A 25,090-nucleotide genomic window follows, 5' to 3' on the forward strand; every position below is an offset into this window, starting at 1 on the left:
GGTTTTACACATTGGGAGAGGCTCAGCTGGTCTTGTACCCTCCATCTGAACTTGCCTTTTCTGATATCATCCTGCACATGGACACTGGGAATTTCTTCCATAGCTGGGTAGAAGTGGAGCTATCCTGAGCTAGGTCTGCATGATGGGGAAGAGCAGAGAAAATGAAGACCAATTATTCAGCTTTTTTCCTCAACCCATGCATCTCTTCAGCAATGCCAGAGTGATCTTTGTCTGTGCTTGAAGTCAAGGACCTACCTTAATGTTCCCGCATGCTGCCAAGGCTGTGGGCCTCATGCTTTTAGCATGCAGAGAGGTGGAACATGGCTCTAGTCTTGCTGCTTGACTGGCAGGAATGTTACGGTCTTTTGGCATGATCTTCTCCCTGGGAACCATTCTCAAATGTTTCTTTAGGACAATTGTATTACAGTGAGGATTCGTTAAATCTGAGGCCTTTCTTTTACATAAGGCGCATCCATCAACAGGCACCTATTTCACGTGAGCAGGGGTAGAATACGAGTTGTTGCCACACGCTTTTAAGTCCACAAAGTCTGCACACTTTAAGTCCACAAAAAGGAAGCAGTGAAAATAAGCCAAAGAAAGTAACTTCTTGCTGCCTGATTTCCTGAGCAACCTTAAGTGCTGGCATTTCTCCTTTACCTTTCTATACCTGCAGCAGGCTTCTCCCTATGCAAACATATGTGGGTATTTCATGTGATTGCTCGAGAAGGGCTTGTGAGCCCATGGAAGGCTTTGGGGTACATGGCTTGCACTGTAATAAGCACTTAATTCCTCTATGGTGTGGCTTGTTTTAGTCCTGTCACAGAGTCCTGACTGGAGGTGATTCCAACTGTGTTTTTTACACAGGATGACATCATACTTGGAAATAGTGAGGATTCCTGACACTTTGTTGGAAAGCTATTACAGTGTGCTAGATGGTGCATAAAGTGCAGTTAGCTGTGACCCAGGAGGTAATGTGGTGGTGTCTCAGCTGTTTGAACTCCTGGGAAATAATGGACCATTTTTCTTATCATTCCTTTCTGGAACAGTGAGTGTCCTGCTTCAAGTATTGTGCCCATTTGACAGGGAGCAGTTTCATCAAAGGGATATTTGTATAACTCACCTTTTACATCTCATTCATTAGAAATGGCTTCTTTACAAAGATAAGACAAAAGATAAATGCTTTTGTCTTGCCTTTTTTTTTTTCCATAAAAATCAGTGCATGTGCATTTACTTTCTGGTTAAGCAAAGGGGGCATGAAAAGTCTGCTTAATAAATGAAATACACTTCAAAGCTGGATTGGAGTGGCAACAGAGAACGTGTTTGAAAAGCCTGTGTTCTGGCCAGGTTATTAAACTGAGATTTGCAGTGGCTAAATCTTGCATAGCTGAGTGTGGAGGCAGCTGGAAACATAACTAGGTGGGGTGGGAAATACCAGCCACACTCTGTTTCCACACTGTGCCTCTGCTACTGTTGAAGCCCAAACTTTCTGATGCTGTTCATGTGCTGAACCTCTTGCAGTCTATACAGGCTCCTGGGAGAAGCTGGATTGCGATATTGTCCCAGCAGCTCTTTTGCTGTTCTGCAGGCACAGATCCTTTGGAGTGGTGTAGTGTGCATTTGAGCCTCATCTTTTGGCAACATCAGCTTTTACAGGCTCACTTCCCCCTATAACTGAGGGTTTGTGTTATTTGACAGGGTGATTCCCTCTTGTTTTCAGAAAGCAAGCTGGTAAGAGGTTGCAAAGAGGAGGAGGGCAGGAGCTGACTGCTCTCTTGTGATTATGGCAGTTGCAGTGTGGAAGCTACAGGCTTATGCTGACAGTGGTGAGATTGTAGCATTGACTGAAACTTGAGCAAGTGATATGGGGCAGTAGTTGGTAATAGGAAATAGAAGGTCATGCTAGATCTGTGTAGGGATTGGTAATGCCGCAAGTCCAAAAGACAACAAACATCCTGAATGAGGATTCTGATGACCTGTATTAGAGGAGCTATTTTCTTTTAGTGGTTTGGAACAAGCAAGATAATAAAACTTTCTGTAAACTATGGACCACTTCACATAAAGCAACTTTACAAAGGAAAGTTAAAAAGTATACTGTCATACAGTGATAAACAGCCTTCCTTACCTTCAGGCCTTCACCGTGGCTACACTGTGTGATACAGAGAGCTAGAGTACACAAGGTAGTTTGAGCCTAAGCATTCCTTAGATGTCCCACACCCCCACTGTGGGCTGGGTACCTATCTGCACAAGATATACTAGGAGGATTTAGCATTAGCAAGTGGAATATGTATCCAGCCTATTTCAAGGGTTGGTGGTGTGGTACTGCGTGCTATGTGGCTGATGTGTGGCTGAATTATGTTCATGCAGACGCAAGAACTTCCATCAAAGGTTCCTCTGTCTCACTATTGCCAGGTATTCTGATGAGGAAGGTGGACTTTCCAGTGTCATTCTGAGACTCTTAACTCTTCTGACTGAAAGTTCCTGCTGTACAGGTGTTGAGAGTGGAGGAAGAGACCATGTTCATGCTCTTTTGGGGCTGGGTGGCAGCTAGTGTTAGGTATAACTAGGTTAAGTGTTTGATTTTAATCTTTGTAATGACAGATCTTTTGTGTTATATGGTGTCTGTTATTTTCTCTTACTTAACTATTATCCTTGGGTTTTTTCTCCTTTAGATGAGGGCTATTACCAAGGTGGAAAGTTTCAGTTTGAAACTGAAGTTCCCGATGCCTACAATATGGTGGTAAGTATTTGTCATTAAGCTAATAGTTGTCAGTTTAGATTTCCTTTCCAGATAATAGGACTTCAGAGGGAACTTGGTGTTGCCACTAAGCAAGCATCTTCTATCTGCTACTAAAATATCATGGGCTATAGAAAAATCTTGGTTGGCTAGAGTTTTCTGGGGGTCATCTGAATTCCTGCTTAAAGCTGGGGTAGTCTAAAAGTTGGATTTGGTCGCTTAAGGCATGGGAAAGTTGGCATTTCAAAATCTCTTAGGATGGGGGCTTCACTGGCTCTCTGAGCCTCTGTTTCAATGTTTAACTACTTTTGTTGTGATTTTTTTTTTTTTTTTTTGTGTGTGTGTAATAATTTATGTTTTCTCAGCTTTTCTGTGGCCTCTTAACCAATTACTGTGTATCTCTAAGAAGAGCCCAGTTCCATCTCCTAGTAGAGCTGTAGCCAGCAGTAGGGTCCCCACCTTCAGCCTTCTCTTCTCCAGGCTGAACAAATCCAGGACCCTCAACTCCTTGTGCTATGTGTGCTCTGATCTTATCTGATCTTGGCGGCTGTTTGCTGGGCTCACTCCAGTTTGTCCGTATATCTGCTGCTGGGGAGTTCAAAATAGGACACAGTGATTCCAGATGCAGTGTTGTGAGTCCAGGGAGTGGGGGTAGTGTTTTTTCTGGCTATTCTTTTGCAGTCCAGTGTTTGCAGCCAAGCAGCCTTGAGGCTTTTATTGCCTCAATATTATATGCCTTAAAGAATAATTACTGGTAACTCTTGGCAGAAACTGCTTGGGAGCACAGATGAAACAGGACCTGAGAGTCTCCCTTGTGGCTGAGGTGCCACTTTCATGTGTTCTCTCTTGTTAATTGTTCTTGAGATCTTAATGATTCTTCTCACAAAAATTGGCATATCTAAGAGAAAAGGATGCAATAAGTGAACAGAGACCTCTTTGTGGCCTTCAGAATGGTGGCTTATATTCTGGTACTGGATTTGGGTGCTTAATCGCTCCTGAGAGCATGCAGCGGAGGCCTTGGAAAGCACAGATGTGGTGAGAAGTGGCCTAAAGCTCTGCCAGTTCTACTGGTTGTCTCCCAGGCTGTCTAGTTAAATATCTTTGCAAAGTAACAGTGTCAATGGTTATTAAATGAACAGCTTTTCAGAAGACCTACATATGATTGTGGTGTCTTTTGTAGGTAAATAGAAAGCTCCAGACAGCTTGGCCTTTTCAGGCATGAGAAGTGTTGGCATTTCACTATTGTACTTTACCTTGCAAGGGTGGGGGGAGATGCAATTATGGTAAAAATAACTTCAGATGTTATTTTCCCAGTTTTGCTGTAAAAAGAACAAGGTTGACTCCAAAAATGGAAAGCAATTGAGGCCCACATTTGGTTGTCCTGATAGTTTGATACTGAAAGAAACTTGATTCATTGGTTTCAATATTTGCAGTTAGGTATATGAATTGCAGGAAGAAGGAAGCCTCATTTTCTTCAATTTGAGAAATTTGGTAATTTTTCTTGATTTTTTTTTTTTTTGTTTGTTTGTTGTTATTGTTGTGGTGGTGTTTGTTTTTTTTTATAACTTTTTCCCATCCTTTTGCTTTCTTTTGCTGTTGATAGTTCTGAGCTCTTCTTTCAAAGAGGCTGAAGAATGTATAGGGGAGGACAGTGGAGACCTTTGGCTTGTTTTCACATGTACCACACTGAAATTCAGCATTATGTATAAGTAGTAGTGGCAGTTTTAGCATTGTTTATATACAAATGAGAAGGAGGTGCAGTGATCTGGAATTTAGTTGCTTGTATTCCCTGACTGAACTTGGAGAATGGCTCATTAAGACTGCTAGCAGAGTAGAAAGGTTATGTTTCTAGAAGCAGAGGACTTAGATTTTTGTTACAGAAGATGACTTCATAAGTTTCCTAATGTTCCTTTATAGTCTATGAATAGATACTTTTGACAAGGGCGTTTAGGGATGGGACTTTAACCTGACAGGAGACTGAGATGAGCTCTTAGGCAGAAGTTCTTCCCTGTGAGGGTGGTGAGGCACTGGCACAGGGTGCCCAGAGAAGCTGTGGCTGCCCCATCCCTGGCAGTGTTCATGGCCAGGTTGGACAGGGCTTGGAGCAACCTGGTCTAGGGGAGGGTGTCCCTGCAGGGCAGGGGGTTGAAACTGGATGAGCTTTAAGGTCACTTCCAACCCAAGCCAGTCTGAAATTCTATGGAGCGTCCACTATAGCTTATAAAAACCTCATGTATGCAAAGAGCAGCAGCATTTCTGAAACAGCTTTGAATTTCACTCTCCTTTCATAGTAATATTGGTCAAGGATTATCTGCTCAAGCTGTTTTGGCTTTGTTTTGGTTTTAAAGTGTTTAGGATACTGGCTGTCATTATTTATATACTTCTCTCAGTACAGGTAGCTGTGTTAGTGTTTACATTGTATGGTTTGGGTTGTGCTTTTTTTAAGTTACCCTTAACATCACCAAAGTATTTCACACTACAATACAGGCCACCCACACTTGTCACACTATAAATACAAAGGTGGTTATTTAAGGCTGATTAACTACATCCTTGTTCTAACTTGACTAAATTGTTCCATCACATACCTGAGAAACATGGCCATCAGTATAAAGGGAGAAACCCTTTCATGTTCTTTGCTGTCATCCTCAGTAATAGCAGTTTAATCGCTGTGGCAATGTTGGGCACAGGGGAATATACACAATATAGACTCATTATAGTTTCTTAAACTTTTATGTTGAAGATGTTTACCTAAACAACCCTGCTGCAGTAAAGTGTGATGTGTTAACAGCAGAGCTGAATGTTAATTGGGATCTGGATTTTTTTGATTCTCAATTACTATAATTAAAAAATCTTCTGGCTGTTACAGTTCTCTGCTCAGAAGTTCTGCAGCAAATGGTAATTATATTTTTTAATGCAAAAATAAAAAGCTTGCCTGTGTGTAATTTAGGTTGAAAGTTGGATTATGGTTAGGTTATAAACGAAAATGTGTATGTTAACGAATATTGAGATAATTATGCTGAGGCTGTAGTTTGTTTTCTACCAGGCAGAAGAAAAGTGATGGCAGTGTTCTTAATAGAGCTCTTCAGACCAGCCCATAAGCAAGGTTGGGATATTGCACATCTGCATCCAGCTCTTTGCAGTAGTGCTGAGTGTGTTTTATATTGGGAGTAAAAAAGACCAGACAAGACTAGCAAGTTGTCATAGCCCTGCTTCAGAGCCTGCATCTGTTTTCTAGGTAGTCTTTTTAGCCTGCAGTAAAAAACATCTGCATAATTTAAAGTATAGTTTATGTAAATCATCCTTTAATTCCTGTAGCATTTTTCTACCAAAATCCTGCATGCTTGGTGCTCCTCTGGAGGAGAATTCTCTTTGCCCTTCTTTCCTCGTAAGCAAGCATTCTGCTTCTGTACTTGGGAAAGAAGTGGATGTTAATAGAACGGTGACGTAGTGGAAAAGTATAAGAATATATAACAAAAGAGGAAGACTTTGTATTGTGGACTGCAGCCGTAATGCGTTATTCTGTCCAGGGAATAAAAATATGGGAGGCTTGTTTGGAAAGTAGTGGGTCTGTGAATACAGAGAAGTAATGTATCCTTGGGCTTTAGGTATGACTGACTAGGATGTACACCAGTGTTTGGTACCTGGGCAATAAACTTCCTTAGAGCAAAGATTCAAGAGCATAAAATGTAGGAGAGATGCTTTGGAGCAAGCACTGCTGTGAAGTGCTGCTTCTTGCCTGTGAACAGAGTGTGTTCAGCTGGTTAGGGCTTAATCAGACTTCTGTACATTGAGCTGCTATACTGAAAATTAGAAATGTTTATGATTATCTATAAAGCAATAAGATGTAATAAGGGTTCTTCCACTATATCCATAATTAAGTGAGCCTATTTAGACTGTTGGAGAGGTGGATTGTTTTAGAAGCATCTGAGCTTGAGAACTGGAAAGAGATCCTGTTTTTAATCAGGTGTTGGAGGCACAAAGATGGTTCAGGTAGATTTGTGCTACAGTGCTAGCAGTAATTCGTCACCCCACTGATTCCTCATTGATTCCTGACTGGTCTCTGCTTGCATATCCATACATGCATGAAATGGCCCTTAATACATTGCATACTTTCTAAATGTGCTGTTCTTTGTATCATTAACAGGTGTAACAGTGAAGGAAGGACTTCTTTAACAATGTAATATATTATTTACCAGATAGCCTCTGGACTGTTTTCTTTGGTGGTAGGATATTGTGTCAGAACAGAAAGCAGCTGGTATTGATACAGATGTTGCAGAGGGATCATGAGAAGAAAACTAGAGCAGGGTTAGCTAATTCTGTAGTGTGTTCTCAAACCCACCATGCCATTAGAAGTGTTAAAATCTGTTGGTAAACCTGTCAGTTGGCATTTAAAGTATTATACTTGTTAGGCTGCACATCCGTGAGCTTTTCTGTAAATCAAACAGAAGTTTGTGTTTGTGCTTACAAAGCCTGCTGGGAATGCTGCTGTCCATAAAGATAGGAAGCTGTGAAACAGCAAGCAAAACATTTAATGTTGTACACAGCAAATGCCTTTAGCACTGAGTATTGTTGTGTGACCTCTGCATCCACAGCATCTGTTCCAAAGCACTGCTTTTTTGGTTGAGCAGCTGCCTGGAAATAGAGGTCAGTGGGAGATGGGAGCAAATGTTAAATAATAATAATGAAATAAATCCAGTGACCAAGGGATTGATTTTTCAGAAACAAACTCCTTTTCTGCCTTGAGTTACAGCTGATGAAATAATGAATGCTACAAGACTAGGGACTTGGTGCTTTAAGGAACCTGATGAATGGTACAAATCTGGTTTAATGTTCACATAAAACTAAACTGCCTGCCACAGCAAGTCAGGCCTTGTTTGCAGCTTCCATGGCTTTGACATACCATTTTGTAAGAGTAGACAGAGACTCTCCAGTTTACTAATATTTTTGTGCCTGAGATGCTTTAGGCAGTGGTCAATAGCCAGGAGTTTTAACAGCAGAGCTGCTGTCTTGACCCTTTTCCTGGCATGATAGTTGTGGAAACAGCAAGCAATCCAAAGGGATTTGATTCCTGAATGATCAGATGTTACAATTAAGGGGCCTCCATCAAGCTCTTTGGTGACCATACTTTTAAGTCTTTTTTTTGGAACTGATGGAAAGGGAATTGGGCTTGAACTCCATCATGGCTCTGCCTGGAACTTTTGAGGCAGTGCAAGGAAGCTAAGGGACCTGGAGTGCACGACAGGGGCAGTTCTTGTGTCAAGACCCACTGCTACTGTAAGCCAGCTCTTCTTCCTCTATTTCAGCTGGCTAATCCAGTAATATGGCCTCATTTCCCTTGACTTGTGTCTCTCTACTACATGGTCTCTCTCCTACACGCTTAGCTGTGTTTGGCATTCAGTTTCAGCCGATCTTGAGCAGCTCTTCACGGAACTGGTAGGGGAGAGTGGCAAAAAATGCCTTGGTTAGCTTGTAGCTTGCTCCCTGAAATGTGCATTCCTGTTAATGCCTCTTTTGGGCTGTTACGTTTTTTTAGAAACAGTAAAGAAAAAAATGGAGTCATAGTTGTAGGACGCTTCTGAAGCTTATTCTGCAGAACTTCCACCAAAACTCAAGTTGGTATATGTCTAGTTCTCAAATGCTTGTAATGCTTTCTTGTACCATTTATATTCACTAATATGTTGAAGTGGACTGGGAATGGATGTGAAAGATTTTCACTGTCAAAACTAATGAGAGATACTAAAAGGTAAGTGGCTGCTTAGAAAGGGAGAAAAAATGAATCCATTCTTGTGTTGTGACCCGCAGTGAAGCCTGGGTATACCTGTGCAGCTTTCAGTATCTGAGGTAAAGAAAGAGTTTGAGAGGCGAAATGGGTTTTGTAAGCTTTGTTGTGCAAAGCGTCATGTGTATGACCTGGAGCAGGCTGGACATATTCAAGTGAAACATCAGCTCAAGGAAATCCTGTGTGAATTTGGTCTAAAGAAGACTCAAAGATAACTTGAAACAAACTTGAAGAGGAAGTTTTGTCTGAAGAGAAATTTCATGATAGTGCTGCAGTTGTCCTGTTTGAGTAAAAGGAAAAGGAGAGAGAAAGAGAAAACTGCTTTACTGTCAGAGCTAGGTTTTTTTCCTGATTTTTAGAATGAAAACACTTTGAAAGGATAAGGAAATTCTTTTGTTTCCATGATACAAAAAATGAGACCAGTTAATTCACTTAGAATTTGGGGATTTTGAGATTTATCATAGAGTTCTAGAAACATAGACTCATAAAATGGTTTGCATGGACCTTAAAGCTCATCCAGTTCCAACATCCCTGCCACAGGCAGGGACACCTTCCACTAGAGCAGGTTGCTCCAAGCCCTGTCCAACCTGGCCTTGAACACAGCCAGGGATGGGGCAGCCACAGCTTCTCTGGGCACCCTGTGCCAGCACCTCAGCACCCTCACAGGGAAGCGCTTCTGCCTAAGAGCTCAACTCAATCTCCCTTCTGGCAGGTTAAAGCCATTCCCCTTTGTCCTGTCCCTAAAGGCCCTTGTCCAGATCCCCTCTCCAGCTTTCACGTAGCCCCTTTAGGCACTAGGAGCTGCTTTAAGGTCTCCCTGGAGCCTTCTCTTCTCCAGGCTGATGAATTCCAGCTCTTTCAGTTCTGTCTCCAGAGTAGAGCTGCTCCAGCCCTTTCAACATCTCTGTGGCCTCTTCTGGACTTGCTCCAAGAGATCCATGTCCTTAGTTTGTATAAAGCTTACTTTTTCCCTGCTCAGTGATATGTTCACTGTTTGAAGGTGCATGCGGTAGAAATTTGCACTTTATCTTGATCTGCTGGCATGGAATAAATACTGCTTCTTCCCCTTCCTTGAGAACCAGACATTATCCTTCAAAACAGTGTGAAGGTGTAGCTAATGAAAAGCTGTGCTGTTAGAAAACTTCTAAGAACATGTGTTTTGAAGTCATCTTGATTTGATTTACAAAAAATCATTTGTAAAATGTTTGAGACTATTTTCTGCATTTTCAGTAGTGCCATGATCCAATATTGGGGTAGTCCCAAGTGTCCCTTGAGTTGCTGCATAAACATGAAATAAGAGTGGAGAAAATTGACGTCTGCATTGTATGTTGTAAATTTGTTGTGGTGATGTGTGTTTCTTCTTTTAGTGCCAGACTAAAAGAGATGCTGTTGGTAGCTCAGTGCCATGCATATTACTTTTTTTTTCTTTATTTTATTTTTTTTTTTTGCCAAGGGGTCTTAGTTAAAAAAAAACACAACACCTTACTAAAAAAGTGATTGGGGGAAGTTGAGAACAAAGTGATACAACAAAACGCATCATTCTGGCATGCAAATACAGCTTGGGAAGCTATTTTGTCTTGACTGAAGATTTCGTGGGAATCAGTGGAGGAAAATAGCTCCATCTGTAGTATGCAATTTAATTGAAGTGATGAAAGATACTGGCCTGTGCTGATGTATTCCAGTACATTCACTATAAGAAATCACCTGCTTGATTGAAAGCTGCAGATTGTACTTTGGAGAGCAGGGATGGAACAACATGCTGTTGCTAAGCTCCTGGAATTTTTATGACCTGCTATTTACTTCACAAAACTAGAGCAAATGAGACTGTGTTTTAAGAATCTGTATTTCAGATATCATATGGAATTCAGAAATCTAGTTATCTTGTCTGAAAAGAATTTTGATGGCTTTTTCTGTTAGTGTCTTAAGTTCAGATATGATGCACCTTCTTGATGCTTCTTGTAATACTTTACATTCAGTTGCCAACAGGAAGGTCTGCATTTAAAAGCAGCTGTTACTACCATTGCATCCTCTGCTGGTTAATAGACCCCTAATTTGGATAAGCCTTAGGATGTTAAGTTCTTAACACTTAACATTCAGTGTTAAGAAACTGAATGACCTGGAATGTTTTCTTTCCCCTGAAGGACCCAGGTGAAGAGAGTGAATTTTCTTGCCTTTCTTTAAAGTTATGTTTCTCTGAGGAAAAAGCCTAATACCAGCCCAGCTTTTGTGAAGAGTGGCTGAAAGGGAGGAGAAAGCTGGTGCAACTCTCATAGGTTGTTATCAGTGTCTTCTAACATGCAGACCTAGGCTGTGAATATCAAATGTTTGCCTCTTTCAGTTCTATGATTTGTGACAGCGATGCAGTTGTATTTGAAGGGATAACATTGTAATTTGTTTTCTTTCCTGTCAGCCTCCGAAGGTAAAATGCTTGACAAGAATCTGGCATCCGAACATTACAGAGACAGGAGAAATCTGCTTAAGGTAGTAAAAGCATTCTGTATTTTTAACCTTGGAGGTTTGTCTGTGTGAGAAAGTGTGTGTTTGTAATTTTCATGCCGGTATGTTTTTCAACAGATCCTGCAAATCTGACCCTTAAGAACTTTGATATCTACTGAAAGTACTGTCATGAGAGACCATGAAGAACCTGGCTTTTCAGGTTCAGACTTGCTACTCTGTTCTACTTGGGGTGAAAATGTAAACTCCAATCTAAATAAAACTGAATTGTGTTTCTTTGCTCAGTAAATGAATAGTTCTTATGCCCTGAGAGGGCTTAAGGCTTTACTTGTTTAATGCCTGAATGTGTTATGTGCTTGAAAACCATTTATATTTCAAAAAGGAAGGAAGAAGGTCCCTTAAACTTTGACAGTAATTATTCTATATTTACCATTTATTTTAACATTTAACACTGTAAGACACATGCATCAGTTAGAACCACACAGAGTTGGGACAGTGTATGTCAAGGTAGGAAGCCCAAATGCTTCACTGAAGGGAGAGGCTTATGTTGCTGGCTGCTTATCCCAGCAACGTAAATTGTAATGTGTCAGTAAATGTCTCATAAATCATAAATGTTTCCTCTTTAAAATCAGTTTCTGAAATGTTGCAATTTCAGTGTTTCATCCTGAGTACTTGCTGGTGAAATTGGCCAGAAACCAAGCAGAAACAGGAGTGAGAAGCATGATTGTCATCTCTCAAGTTAATGGGACATGAAAATAGATGAAACGGAAGCAATGGATATAAGTGAGACTGAAAGCTGTTCTGAAAATCCAAAACAGTTGCCATCATATGTAGTAAATTAGTGCCTAATAAAAAGCTAAATTTTTCCCCTAGACTTAAAAATTATTTTAGTGCTGCGTTCAAAGTCCTGAAGGTCCTGGTGAAAATGGAATTGTCACTGGGCAATCTGTTACACTTCATAGACAGGTCAGGCTCATCAGCTGATAAGAGGTAGAAGGCTGATACTAGTGCTTTTAGCCATAGTGGTCTGCTCCATGCTTCTAAGAAGCTCCTCTCAACAGAGTGATAGAAACCAGCCTGAGGAGGCTGTAGTATGTTTGTGGTGCTCACTAGTGCCAGACTGTGGCAGGATTACAGGCAGTGAGGGCTGGTGTCTTTCCTGCAGACTGAAGGATTTAAAAGCAGTGGAAAAACATACTAAATCCTCTGAAACTACATAAAAATCTGCTTGTACACAATTATTTGAAACTGATGATACAGAAGCTGTTTTGGCAAATATGTATTGCTACTTTTAGCAATTCTGTAGTGTGTTTCAGTGCCTTGTCATTTGACAGTAGGGAGACTGATTTACAGTTTAAATTCCACCTAAGTCCTTGTGGCTTAGTCAGTGGAGAAAGCTTAGGTGATCTGAGTCTAATAGCGCAAGTAAAAGAATGAGTAAGTGAGCTGTTTGGAATCAGAACAAGAGATACTGTACACCAAATGACAGCTAACAGTTTAACCTCTGACTACAGGGCAGCGTCTTCTGGGGTTAAATAAAGCTTCACATTCTTGAGCATATGTCACTGTTTCTTGTCTTTAAACAGTTTTAATTAGTAAAGATGAAATGTAGTGTTGGAACATCATAGTTTTGCTGAAGTAATTCTTCAGCATTTGCACTGAAACGTCAGCTTTATTTGATTGTCAAATACTTTAGCATCTCAAACCTCTGAAATGTCTTACCATTTAGTTGGGAAAACTAAAATAACTTTGATTGCTTTATGCCTGTTGTAATGGAGCATGCTCTCTGTATATAGTACCTGCAATCAACTTATACACAAGTCTTTACATTAAAATAGCTTCAGTTATTTTTAAAAGCAGAAAAAAAATCCTCATTGGTATTTTTCCTAACTGTCTCTTTACTGAACTTACCTCACACCATGGTATGTGGTTCAGTAGTCATCCCTGAATTAAAACATACCGAATTATTACGCTTGTGATCCAGTGTAATAGTTTTGGGAAGAAAAAGTGTTGTTTCTCTGTGCTTTACGCATTGTGGTCACACTGGACCATACTTGTGCAGTGGAGGCAATACCCACATGTGGATGAAAAACATTGGGATACCTAGAAAAATTATTCTTAGGCCAGTTGACTGCTCTTTTGACAGTGTGTAATGCATGTCAATGTTTTATTTTTTAACTTCTGTTGATGTGATTTCTGCCTGAGATGGTGTGTTTTGGGTTTTATATTTTTTCTCATTGACTGCATAAGCTTTTAGAAACAGTTTAATCACTCAAATCTCACTGCTTTTCTGCCCCATGGTGAGGTGGTCAGTGTTGTCAGATGTGTCTTTTTCAGCAGTAAATATTGCTAGCTAAAGTTTGGTTGCTTCATGAGGTAATATTAAAGGCTGCTGATTGGAGAAGTGTTTGAAGTCTGAGTCATCTAGTTTCATCTAGAAACTAGAGTCATCTAGTTTCATAGAATCATAGAATAGTTAGGGCTGGATAGGACCTTAACATCATCTAGTTCCAACTCCCCAGCCACGGGCAGGGACACCACACACTAAACCATGTCACCCAAGACTGTATCCAACCTGTACTTGAACACTGCCAGGGATGGAGCATTCACAACTTCCTTGGGCAGCCTGTTCCAGTGCCTCACCACCCTCACAGTAAAGAACTTCTTCCTTATATCTAATCTAAACTTCCCCTGTTTAAGTTTGAACCCGTTACCCTTTGTCCTATCACTACAGTCCCTAATAAAGTGTCCCTCTCCCTAATGAAGAGTCCCCCCCCTTTAGATACTGGAAGGCTGCTATGAGATCTCTACGCAGCTTCTCCAGGCTGAACAGCCCCAGCTTTCTTGGCCTGTCTTCATACAGGTGGTGCTACATCCCCTTATCATCATCATGGCCTCCTCTGGACTTGCTCCAACAGCTCCATGTCCTTCTTACATTGAGAACAGCTGAACTGCACACAGTACTCCAAGTGAGATCTCACAAGAGCAGAGTAGAGGGGAAGGATCACCTCCTTTGGCCTACTGGTCATGCTTGTTTTGATGCAGCCTAGGACACAGTTGGTTTCCGGGCTGCAAGCACACACTGAAGCCGGCTCATCGACCGACACCCCAAGTCCTTCTCCGCAGGACTGCTCTCAATCTCTGCCCAACCTATATCTGTGCCCAGGTTTGCCCTGACCCTTGCACTTGGCTTGGTCGAACTTAATGAGGTTGGCATCAGCCCACCTCTCAACATAGGAATTGTTCACAAAATGAGAAGTTATTTGTGGAAATTCAAGCTGAGCAGCTGGCTGGTCACATCAGCGGCTGGTTTGGTTACTATAACCTCAAACATAGTGATTTTTGCAGTCTTCCTATTGGAACTCAGATATAAAGATTTGAAATCTGTCTGGGAGATCTCCTTAGATACAAACAGCTGATGTTACAGTGCAGTTATGAGTTCTAGGTCCCCAGTGGCTGAGGACACACTCGACTTTTCTCAGGTTCTGCTGCTGAAGACAAAGCGAATGGAAATAGGGTTGTACTGCTCTTCCCTGTTCCTGGTGAAGGTCCCCACCTTGACAATCTCCTGCTCATGCCACAGTGCTCACCCCCAGCCCTGCTACTTCTGCTTCAAGGCATAGAATTGTAGAATCAACCAGGTTGGAAAAGACCTTTAAGGTAATCAAGTCCAACCTTTACCCCAGCACTGCTATGGCCACCACTAACCCATGACACCGAGAGCCACCTCTACACGGTTTGTGAACACTTCCAGGGACAGTGACACCAGCACTGCCCTGGGCAGCCTGTTCGAATGTCTGAACACCCTCTTGGTGAAGGAATTGTTCCTAATATCTAGTCTGAACCTCCCCTGGTGCAGCTTGAGGCCATTACATCTTGTCTTACTGCTTGTTACCTGGGAGAAGAGACCAACCCCCACCTCACTACAGCCTCCTTTCAGGTAGCTGTAGAGAGCAGTAAGGTCCTCCTGAGCCTTCTCTTCTCCAGACTAAGCACCCCCAGTTCCCTCAGCTGTTTGTCATCACACCTGTGCTCCGGACCTTTTACCAGCTCCATTGCATACACTTGCTCACCAGCTTTAGTTGTTTGAAATGCTGCAGAAGTTGCACAGTTGGTTTATCCCTGTCTTTACTTTTGCAAATTAATTCTCAAGCATCACAAGGGAAGCTTTGGAATGTTTATTCAAGCTAAATAGTACTAGGTGAGCTTTAGAGCGCTCCTGTTGTAGGAGACAGCAAAGCCCTGGCTATTTTAGAATGGTCACTTCAAGTAAAAAGGCTTTTGTGTCCATCAGATGTCTTGAAACTTTGGTGGAACAAGTGACTTTTGTGCTGTATAATGCAGGCTGTCAAAGGCAGACTTTTGAAGCACTGAGTGGGTGAGAAACTCTGCTGGTTGTGCCATTTGAGAACTTCCAAGTAGCCCAGGTCCTCTCTGGCAGTAGGACTCACTGATCATAGATCTTTCAGCAGAAGCTATGTGCAGATGCTTGTTCATCTACCAAACTAGTACGTAATGTGGTTTGTATGTTTCTGTTCATCTAGCCTTCATTCTGCTGTGTGTATGATGCTCTTGAGAGCAGGTCACCGTTCAGACAGACCTCAGAACTGTTTGGCAGTTATATCTAGGTGATCCCCATGGAGAGCACAAGATGCAATTTCTCTAGACACCCTGTGCTGGGGAAAGGTTTTAAATAGAGGCTTAATGATCATTCTCAATCTTTAGGAAGAAGGAGGATGCTGCTCTAAAAATGCATCGGCACATGAGAAGTATTAGGTTTGCATATCTTTGTTGCTTTTCTGCCAGAGCTCTGAGAAGTGTGTCTCAAGTCCTGGCTGCTGGAGATGTGCCAAGAGAGCTCTGAGGCTTTGGGCGGGAGGGGGGGGGGGGTGTTAATGAGGCTTAGCTGTTGTGCTCAGGCACTTTGAGCTCCATCAGTAGAGATTTTCGTCTTTTTATTGTGTGTGTTAACTTGCTCCTCACTTTTAAGTTCACAGTGAGGTATATGTAGAGGCAAAGGGGAGTACTGGAGCACAATTTGATGAGGAGCAGACAGAAAGCAAGCTAAGAAGTCTCTGCTTGCTCAAAACCTGAAAATCCTGTCTCTTGCCAGGTCAGGGTTCAGCAGCATTTTTGCTTTTACTTTTGTAATATGTAGAAATACCGCAGCCGCAAGATGTTATTTTTCACGTTCTTGAAATTAGCTATGAGCTTCACTAGTGGTAGTGGCATATTTCATCTATTCCAAGGCACAGAAATAAGATGAGCAGCACAGTTAAGGTGGAATGGTCTTGTTCAATATGATCTTCCTGTTCCTAGCCTCTCTACATTGTAAAAGGACTAATGCTTATTTCCTTGGATTAAAAACTAGGCATATCCAATAAATAACTAGACAGAGGCTGTATGGTCCCGTCATTTACTGTAATTTAAAAATGACTTAATACATGTTATCCTGCAAGTTGGTAAAGCCTAATAGTTTAAGACTATTGCACTTTAAACCTATTACTTCAATAGTAGAAGCTGCTGCTGGTGACGTTTTTTTTGTGCTTTCCTACTTTGCTGTATGAGTTTTCTGGCTTAGATAACTTAGGAACAGAGGAAGACGTGCTTAGGAAAAGATGCTTCCAAGAGTTTTCCAGACTTTCTCATTCAGACATTCAGATTATTACTTTTGCTTTCATAAACGTGAGCAAGACTTCAGTTTGTTTCTCAGTTGTGTTCTGATCTCCAATATTCTTACTTCCCATAACTGCTGATGTTTGACCTGAAAGGTCCAGTAATGACTAACCTACTAAATACACCTCAATGATTTCAACTTGTAAATAGGTCAACAGCTTCACTGGACTAAGTATGTAGAATACGATGCAGGTCATGTAGAATTTCTACACTGTAGTAGCACTATGTGGAATGTAATTCTAAGACATAACAGTTCTTGTACTTTAAAATCCCAGTATCTAGATATAGCAGAAGAGGTAATTTTTGTGTTGCAGCTTCTCCTTAAGTTTTTAATGCTTTCTGAAAAGATTTCTGACAATGGTTGTTTATGTAGAAGTTGCACTGTATAATACATGTGTCTTTTTTTTTTTCCAGTTTATTGAGAGAACATTCAATTGATGGCACTGGCTGGGCTCCAACTAGAACATTAAAGGTACTGTTTCCTTTTAGATGCATACATCAAACTAGATGTATCTTGTAAAATACTTCTATGGACTTGGAAAGAGACAGATAATGCACTTTACTCTAGAAACAACTGAGGGGTTTGTCTTTCAGCAAGTGTTGGTGGCAATACTGAAACAAGTACAGTGCTAACTGATTACAGAAATGTTTGCTAGTTTTAGCATAGCTGCACACATACTGCTTTGGCTGATAACAGGGTTTGCAGGTGGCTCTGAGAAACCATGCTCAGTAAGGATGGTCTGCTTTTTTTTTACCCAGGTGACAGATGCGAGAGCATGACATGATCAGGGCTAACAGTAATCCATAAGCTTTGTAATTCCCACTGTATAGATATTCCTGAAAAATCTCTTATAGGTCTTTTCCAACCTAAATGATTTGATGATTCCTTCCCTTCCCCTCTCCCCTTAGGTTCTGGGAGTTGGAAAAGTGAAAATTGCATTTGGGAGAAATGCCATGTGGAACAGAATCAGGAGCGTAGTTACTGCACTGTCTGGAATTCTGTTTCATCCTTAGTGTTCAAAGCGGGGAACAGCACATCTGCACTTAGGTATTGCATAAAGCAGGACACTCTTGGCTAGTTTAGTCACTCCAGTAGGGAACTAACTGCCCTTTGACCTTGCCTGCAATGTCATTTTACCCAAGTCACTAAAATACAAGTGAAATGTGGCCTGCTGGTAGTTGTGCCAGTATGGCTGCAGAATGACTTCAGAGATTGGTCCCACCACAGCTGGGCAGAGTCAGCAAATTCAGTCATGGTTCTTATATGAAATATGCTTCAGGAGATGGTCACAAAGGACATGTGCTTCAGTGCAGTGACTGCTCTTGTCTTGCTACAGGGTGCAGTCAGTTGTCCATTTACTGTTACATGACCTTCCTGCCAGAAGAGTGTTGCAGAGCACTGAGCAGCAATAATCTCCCCTTTGCTTTTGCCAGGGAGCTTGCCAGAATTAGCTCTTAAAGAACATTAACTGCATTAGGTGGTTGAAGGGTACACATCAGGTGTTTGTTTCTTTTCAAAAGGCAAATTGAAAATTAGTTTTATCTAATACTTGATTTCCTTTTCGGCACTATGAATGAGGTCTATGACTTTCTTCATGTGTAAAACCTCTTCATGAGCATAAGACTTTCTGGAAGGTGATGTGGGCTCTGTGTGTGTGTGTGTTAGTTTGTGGGTTTTCTTAAACCTGTTTTTATTTTATTACCTAATATGGTTTTGTTTTGCCCCTTACGTTTCTGCTTTCATATTAGGTTTAATCGAGATGCTGACTGGGTGGTTCAGTTGACTAGTTCTGTTCCTGTCCTTGTATTTCATTCCCAGAGAAAGTTTTTTGCACTACAGGTTTTAAGCTTTGGCATTAGAAATTCAGTACACCAATACTGCAGCTGGACAAGAGTGTACATGTATTTTTTTCTGCCTTCCTAGCTTTGTTCACTGTATCTTTCTGATAGAGATTAAAGTACTGCTGCACCTTCAGACTGTGGGTGGGAATAGCTGTTGATGTTATGTGTACTTAACTTCCTGTCCTCACTGATGATGGAAGATGTGATTAATCTTCACTTCCATTTTATTCTTTCATCAGTTTGCTAATTGCGCATGATTAATTTTGTACATGAAACATCCTGGAATCTGAGCTACCACTTTGACCTTCAAAAAATCAGAGGGGAAAACTTCCACAACCCCAAACAAAAGAACCTGGGAACTTAGTCTGTGGGTATTGAAATAAAACATTCAAAAGAGAAGAGGAGATAATACCTTTATAAAGAAAACAAATGGAATCCAACATCCCCCTTGGATTTTTTCTTTACCCATGGGCATTGAAGCACCACAACTGCAAGCTCAGATTTTATAGCTTTAAGAAAAAACACCCCAAATTGCAAAGTTTTAATTTCTTTTTTGTCTTGAGAGTCTCCATTTTAAAGAAATGTACTGTTTCAGTAAGTGTTCTCCCGCTTGTCAAGTTGTCACTTCATGTGACTTGAAGTGTCATCAAAAAAAGTAAGTACAACATGTTGCTCCTAACTTCCAAATTGTGCCTGTGTAGGAAAGCCGTAGTTACACTGTGTCTCTAGTACAAAAGAAGCTTAAACCCAAAAGAGCACAAATAGCCATTGGGGATGTTGGTGAGCTGCAAGCACTATTCTGCAAATAGTGTTTTTTCTGGGGATACAAATTGTAATTAGATGGTAACTGGCGTCTGAGGTGGTCTGTTTTTTGTTGAAGACGTTCTTCATCCATTCCAAGTGTGCTCTTTGAAAGGACTTTTAAATATGGGAAAGGTGAGTCTCAGAGACAGGGCTCCTGATGGCCAGTCCATCAGGTGCTGTTCCAGATCTTTGGCTGGTTGCCACCAGCTTCATGCATACATTCCTGTTGTTTTGAAGCTTGATTAGTCTCCAAGATTCCAGGCTACGTGTGCTGCTGAGATGGAAAATATGGAATTGTGCTGGTTTATCAACAGTATGGTCATGCAGTCAAGTTTCTTGTCAGTGTGCATTAATAACTGTAGTAGGTGGCAAACAAAAGCCTTGAGATGTGATTCAGGTTACTTTTTTCTCTTAACACGCTGCTTGCACCCAGTACTCCAGCCTCCCTGAAACCTTTGTTTCCATCACTTACTGAACACTATGCTTTGGAGAACCTGCTTATCTCCACAAGTGGATTACAGTGTGAATTTGCACCGAAACACTATGGATAGTATCTGGTCTTAGCCAGTGATGGACTTGAAAGTCAGTATTTCATATTCAACTCATAAATAATATGAAGGCAGCCTGGTTTTCTGAAGGAATAGTACCCAAAATTGCCCAGTAAAACACTCTAAACCACTGCTGAAATGCTTAATTTGAAATTGGGGGTGTCCTTGTAGTCTGTGACAAATTGGCAGGCATTACTTATGGCAGCTATTCTGAGTGCTTTAATAAAATCATTCAAATAGATAACACAAAAGCTTAAAGCCATTGTGCACAAACCAGCTCTGCTCTATGCTATTGCATGCATTCATGCTAGGTGTTTCACCTTTTAAAAAGCTAATGTTTGAGAAGTTCTGTATTGTCTCATCTTCTGTATCCATATTCTACGCAGCAGAGATCTTACCTGGAAAATAAACTGCTGTGACCTTTTTGCCACTTTATTTAATATCAAATGGGTAGAAACTTGAAGAGGCTTTTAAATTATGCCTTTTAACTTTCTGAAATAAAAATTAAAATCTTGTAAATACTCTGTAAAAATTATCTGTTAAATTTTTTTTTAACAGTATAGAGAATTCTTAAGGGGTAAGGAAAAAAAGCTAATTCAGTTTTGCTTTCTAGCATTTTGTTGGACTCAGTGTCATCTCATCCATGATTGCATTCTCTTTAAGTTACTAAGTGTTGGATGTTACCTTTTTTTTCCACTTCTTCCTGCTGCTGAACACATTTCTATGGGCCACTGTGAAAAGCAGCCTGTGTACTAGAGAAGGCAGTAAAGAATGTGTTCTCTCTGAATTCCTGTTAGATAGAATTTCATCAGGTTATGAAGAAAGTTGGGCTTTAATCCTGAAACAGATTATTGGTAGGTTAATGTTTTTAAACAATCTATATAGAATTCTTTAATTTATGTGATTGTACACATTTTCTCTGTAGAAATACTCCAGGATCCTAAATGCTTAGGTAATTTCTGGTAGCACTTTGTTCCACAGGTTATGTACAAACCGGTGCAATGCTTTCTAACTGAACTTTGTGTAATCTTTTACTCATAGTTAGCTATGAGTTAGCAACAGGAGCTTATTTACCTTTCGATCTCCGTCTTAACGTTCTGCATCATTTTATTGCATATTTCTTTCCCTTCTAAAACAGTATGCATAAAGCTGAAGACTGTTGAAGTTAGCTGTGGCTGCTGCTTAGGCTTTCTGAATTTGCTTTTCTACTACTTTTAGCTTTGATGGTCAAAATTGAAGTTCTCCAGGCAGAAAGCAAACAGATGGATTTAATTCCATTCTGTTCTCAGATTTTTATCACTGGAGATACCAGCTTTTAAGTACCTAGTGTGAAATAGCTCTGTTGCTGTTGCTCTGATTCTCTGCTTCTTCCCCCTCAATAATTCCAATTGCAAACTCAAAAGTACTTCAGTAGCTCCTGTTAGTCCTCAGCATGCATGTCCTTGTACCTTATTTGGCATGAGTATCATCTGACTGGGTAAGAGAGGCCTCCTTAGTATTCATCAGCTTCCTCTCAAATGCTTGTTTGCACTTTGCTATAAAATTCTCTTGGGCGATTGATCTTAAAAAATAAAGGCAGCAGAGGGTCTGTGTATTGTGATTGCCTAATTGGTTCTAAAAGTCAAACTGTCTCTTCTGCAATTGCATCTAACAAACTACAACTGGAAATCAGTCAGTGACTGATTTCGGAACCATAAAAACAATCAAAAAAAAAAAAGCACATTTGTGCAGCCCTGCTGGCTGGCTCTGGAGGGCTGAGCATAGCAATGTTAAAACCAGTAATATAAAAAGGTATGATAAATGTTCACAAGGAGTATTTGGTCCTTCTTTTTTTTTTTGTAACCCTGTTCTGATAGAGCTGCAGTTGGTCTCGGTTGCTTAGAGATCTATTTTCTGTAGGATTTTCGTGTTTACTGCTAAGGTGTATATGTATTTCAGTTCTTCACTGAGCTATTTTAAAGGGCTGGCTTTTATCATTTTTGTGTTACTGCTGTCAGGAGAGGCAGGGGCAGGAATGGCAAAAATCAAGATAGTCTTAAACTTACGGCTATGCAGAAAGCTATTTATATCCACCTATAGGAAAACAATTTTTTGTTAGGAATTCCTTTTCCATAGCTTCAGATACTAGGTTAAGAAATACCTGTGCTATTAGATTATCTAATCTAAAAATAATTCTCATTTACAATAAACTATTGCTATTTGGATTTTACCCATAAGAGGCTTGATATTTAGTTAGTATTTAATACTATTTGAGAAAATATGCCCTGTTTGCTGTTGTCTTCAGGGAGTTAAATTACTTTCTTTGTAATCATGCAAGTGTCAAACTGTAGTCTCTTGGAGAAATAAATCAGAGGGTCCAGACTTAATTTTTGCAGTTACCTTTATCTCAATGTTTAAGCATAAACCTGAGTAGCTTTAAAAGCTTCAGTATAAGCACAAAATTTTCATCCATCATCTGAATGAATGCTTGATGTCTGTTGTCAAAACGATATGTAATTAGTGCAGAGGAGTATTTCAAACAATAACTGTCACTGTCTTGAGGATGAAGGGGAAAAGTAAATCTGTATATTCTGAGTCATTCTCATTAATTCTACTGCTGATACTTTTTTTCCTCATCCAGCATTATGGTAACATTGTTCTGCTATTGATTTATTTAAATTCCATTCTGGAATGGGTCTTTTATTGTAAGTAGAAATGTCAAAGCATGAGCTTGTAAAAGCTGCCTTGCTGAATGGATTATGTTTGTCTCCCATACTAGTAAAATGAGAATGAGAAAGTCATTGAAAGTGCAAAGCTGAAGGCTTCATGGCCGTGGCAAAGAGCGCAAATGCCAGTTAATACAACACAGGAGATGTTACTGGGAAGCAAAGCATAGCTAGCAGGGAGTTTCTTGATCTTACATGAATTTTACAGCCATATCCTGGGATCTTCTTTGTCATGATCACTAAGTGTGAAACTGAGCCTCTGAGAAATGGTGTGTGTGATCTCAAGGGGGAGATGGACTCTATGTCTTTTGCCAGAATGTAAGTAGTACTTAAGGGTGTATTAGGAGTTCCCAGGGGTTCAAAGCCTTCTTTTTGGTATGGTTTGGAGGGTGGTGTTCTCTTTGTTGGTCCACATCTCTATGTCCCTGTCTGGTGCTGGACCCCACATGATATGCATTTGCAGCAGGACAGCTGGCCTGATATTATCCAGCAGTTTAGTTCTCACACAGCACAACTGTTCTGATCCCATGGACTGTGGGGATAGGCAGAGATCCTGCTTCAAAATAGCATTGACACTCTGAACCCAACCAGAGCCTGGCCTTGGGGAAGTTCTCACCCATGAGGGCTGGGCCACCCATTGTGGCTCTGATCAGCACCAGGCACTAGGTGAGTTGAGCCCCAAACAGGTGGTGAGGGAGATGCAGTTGTTGCAGTCAGCTGGGTTTCTGAATGTCCTCAATCACAATTTAAATAGGTATTTTAGGTGTTGCAAGAAGCACAGCTTTACTACAAGGTACATTTTGATGGTTCAAGCCTCCTTCTGTAAAGGAAGTCATCTAAAAAGTGCAGTGCAAAAGACATATATTTCTTTGATGCCTTTGCTCTCTAAAGTGCTTAAAAATGTCCACTGTCACTGCCTTAATTCCTTTGCTGTTCTTCTCCACCTCTATAAATTGAATAAGCAGCAGACAAAACCACCTTCAGATGCAGTATGTAAGCCACCGAATACAGTCTTCCATGTGGATGTGACAGTATTCTGGTTTTGTTAAAATAAGCTTCAGGAAAATTTTCTGCAAGGATATATTGTGTTGTATTTTGATTTTATAAATTAGCTTTATGGAGTAGGGAATAAATCTCTTCTTACAAAACTGATAAATGCCCAGGCTGATGAAGGTACTTAAACCAATGTATTGTCATGACCTCTGCTTCATAAAAGGTTTACAAACACCTTTTTTTTTTCTTTTGAATAGCTTCTAACAAATCTTTGTTTTAAATACAGTAGCTGTTATTACTAACATGATTTTAAAGAGTGACTCAGCAGAACAGTGTGGTACATCAGTAGGTCTAATTAAACCCTGCTTCTTTTCCCCAAATTGTTGATTTCTTGAATGCGCAGTTTGTGCCAGTTTTAATCAGTTCAGTAGACTGGTCTCCAGGGGGCGATGCTTTAGTGTTCCCAGTGCTGGAGTATAGTTCATTAAGAAGCTGTCACAGAATTGCCCCGGGAACAATTTGTAAACGATTATCTCCTTGCTCTGAAGTAACCTTGGGGACAAATGTCAAGGAGTCAGTGACAAAAGTAAAGGATTTTAGACAACTGCTCCTGCATACTTGGCAATTCACAACTGTCTTGGTCTCTGGGAGAGGAACAGACTGGAATTGTTCCTGGTTTCTTCCCGCTAGTATATTTGAGCATGGAAGAAAACATTTTCCAGCCTTCCTCCTTTTTTGTGTTTGCTAACTGGAGCAGTTCATGCCGTTTAAATTGCCCAAATGCCTTTAAGTAAGCTACTGTTGTGTTTGGGTGGAAAGCATGAGCAGGAATTGCAGGCACATGAGAATTGAGATAGCCTTTGTGGTTGATTCAAAAAAGCTGATCTCTTCATCATCTTACTACAGATGGAAATGGTGTTTTACCTGCTACAGGAATTTTGCAGGATACTGGAGCAGTGTTACATGCAAGATTGGAGAGGAACGGGAGAGGAAATGTGAAAGAGCGTTTTAACTGGTAGAAGCCTGTTTAGGAGGGAAGCAGGTTTTTTGTAAGCTCAAAACTGCCTACTGTTTCAGGCATGTAAACATAGTGGGGTTTTTAACCCCTTGGGCCAGTGATAAGTTTTGTGTGGTCAGTTACACTGTAGTGGTTACAGGCAGGCAGTTAGTCATAGAATGATTTGGATTCAAAGTGTCTTCCACAGCTCATCTAGTGCAACCCCCTACAATGAGCAGGGACATCTTCAACTAGGTCAGGTTGCCCAGAACCACATCCAGCCTGGCCTTGAATGTCTCCAGGGATGGGGCATCCACCACCTTTCTGGGCAACCTGTGCCAGTGTTTTACCAACCTCATTGTAAAGAATTTTTATCTCGCATCCAGTCTGAATCTCCCCTCTTTTAGTTTAAAACCATCATCCCTCATCCTGTTGCATCAGGCCCTGATGAAAAGTCTCTCCCCATCTTTCTTATAGGCCCTTTTAAGAACTGAAAGGCTGCAACAAGGCCTCCCTGGAGTATTCTCTTCTCCAGGCTGACCAACCCCAACTCTTAAG

General features: G+C 40.8%; 1 protein-coding gene across 10 annotated transcripts in view; it reads left to right on the top strand.

The window, feature by feature from the left end:
• The window catches only part of UBE2F (ubiquitin conjugating enzyme E2 F (putative)), an 81,143-nt gene that overhangs the window by 19,961 nt on the left and 36,092 nt on the right, over positions 1-25,090 (top strand). For 9 of the 10 annotated variants that reach the window (XM_062634449.1, XM_062634452.1, XM_062634451.1 and 6 more), the window contains 3 exons: positions 2,670-2,737; positions 10,924-10,994; positions 17,058-17,115. In XM_062634449.1, coding sequence (XP_062490433.1) covers positions 2,670-2,737; positions 10,924-10,994; positions 17,058-17,115 — 197 coding nt within the window. The remainder of the gene's footprint in view (positions 1-2,669; positions 2,738-10,923; positions 10,995-17,057; positions 17,116-25,090) is intronic. The other variant, XM_062634453.1, reaches the window with a different exon arrangement.

Source organism: Pezoporus occidentalis, unplaced genomic scaffold (genome assembly GCF_034315485.1).
Source record: "Pezoporus occidentalis ecotype Australia unplaced genomic scaffold, CSIRO_AGI_Poc_V1 ctg426, whole genome shotgun sequence".
Classification (NCBI taxonomy): Eukaryota; Metazoa; Chordata; class Aves; order Psittaciformes; family Psittacidae; genus Pezoporus; species Pezoporus occidentalis.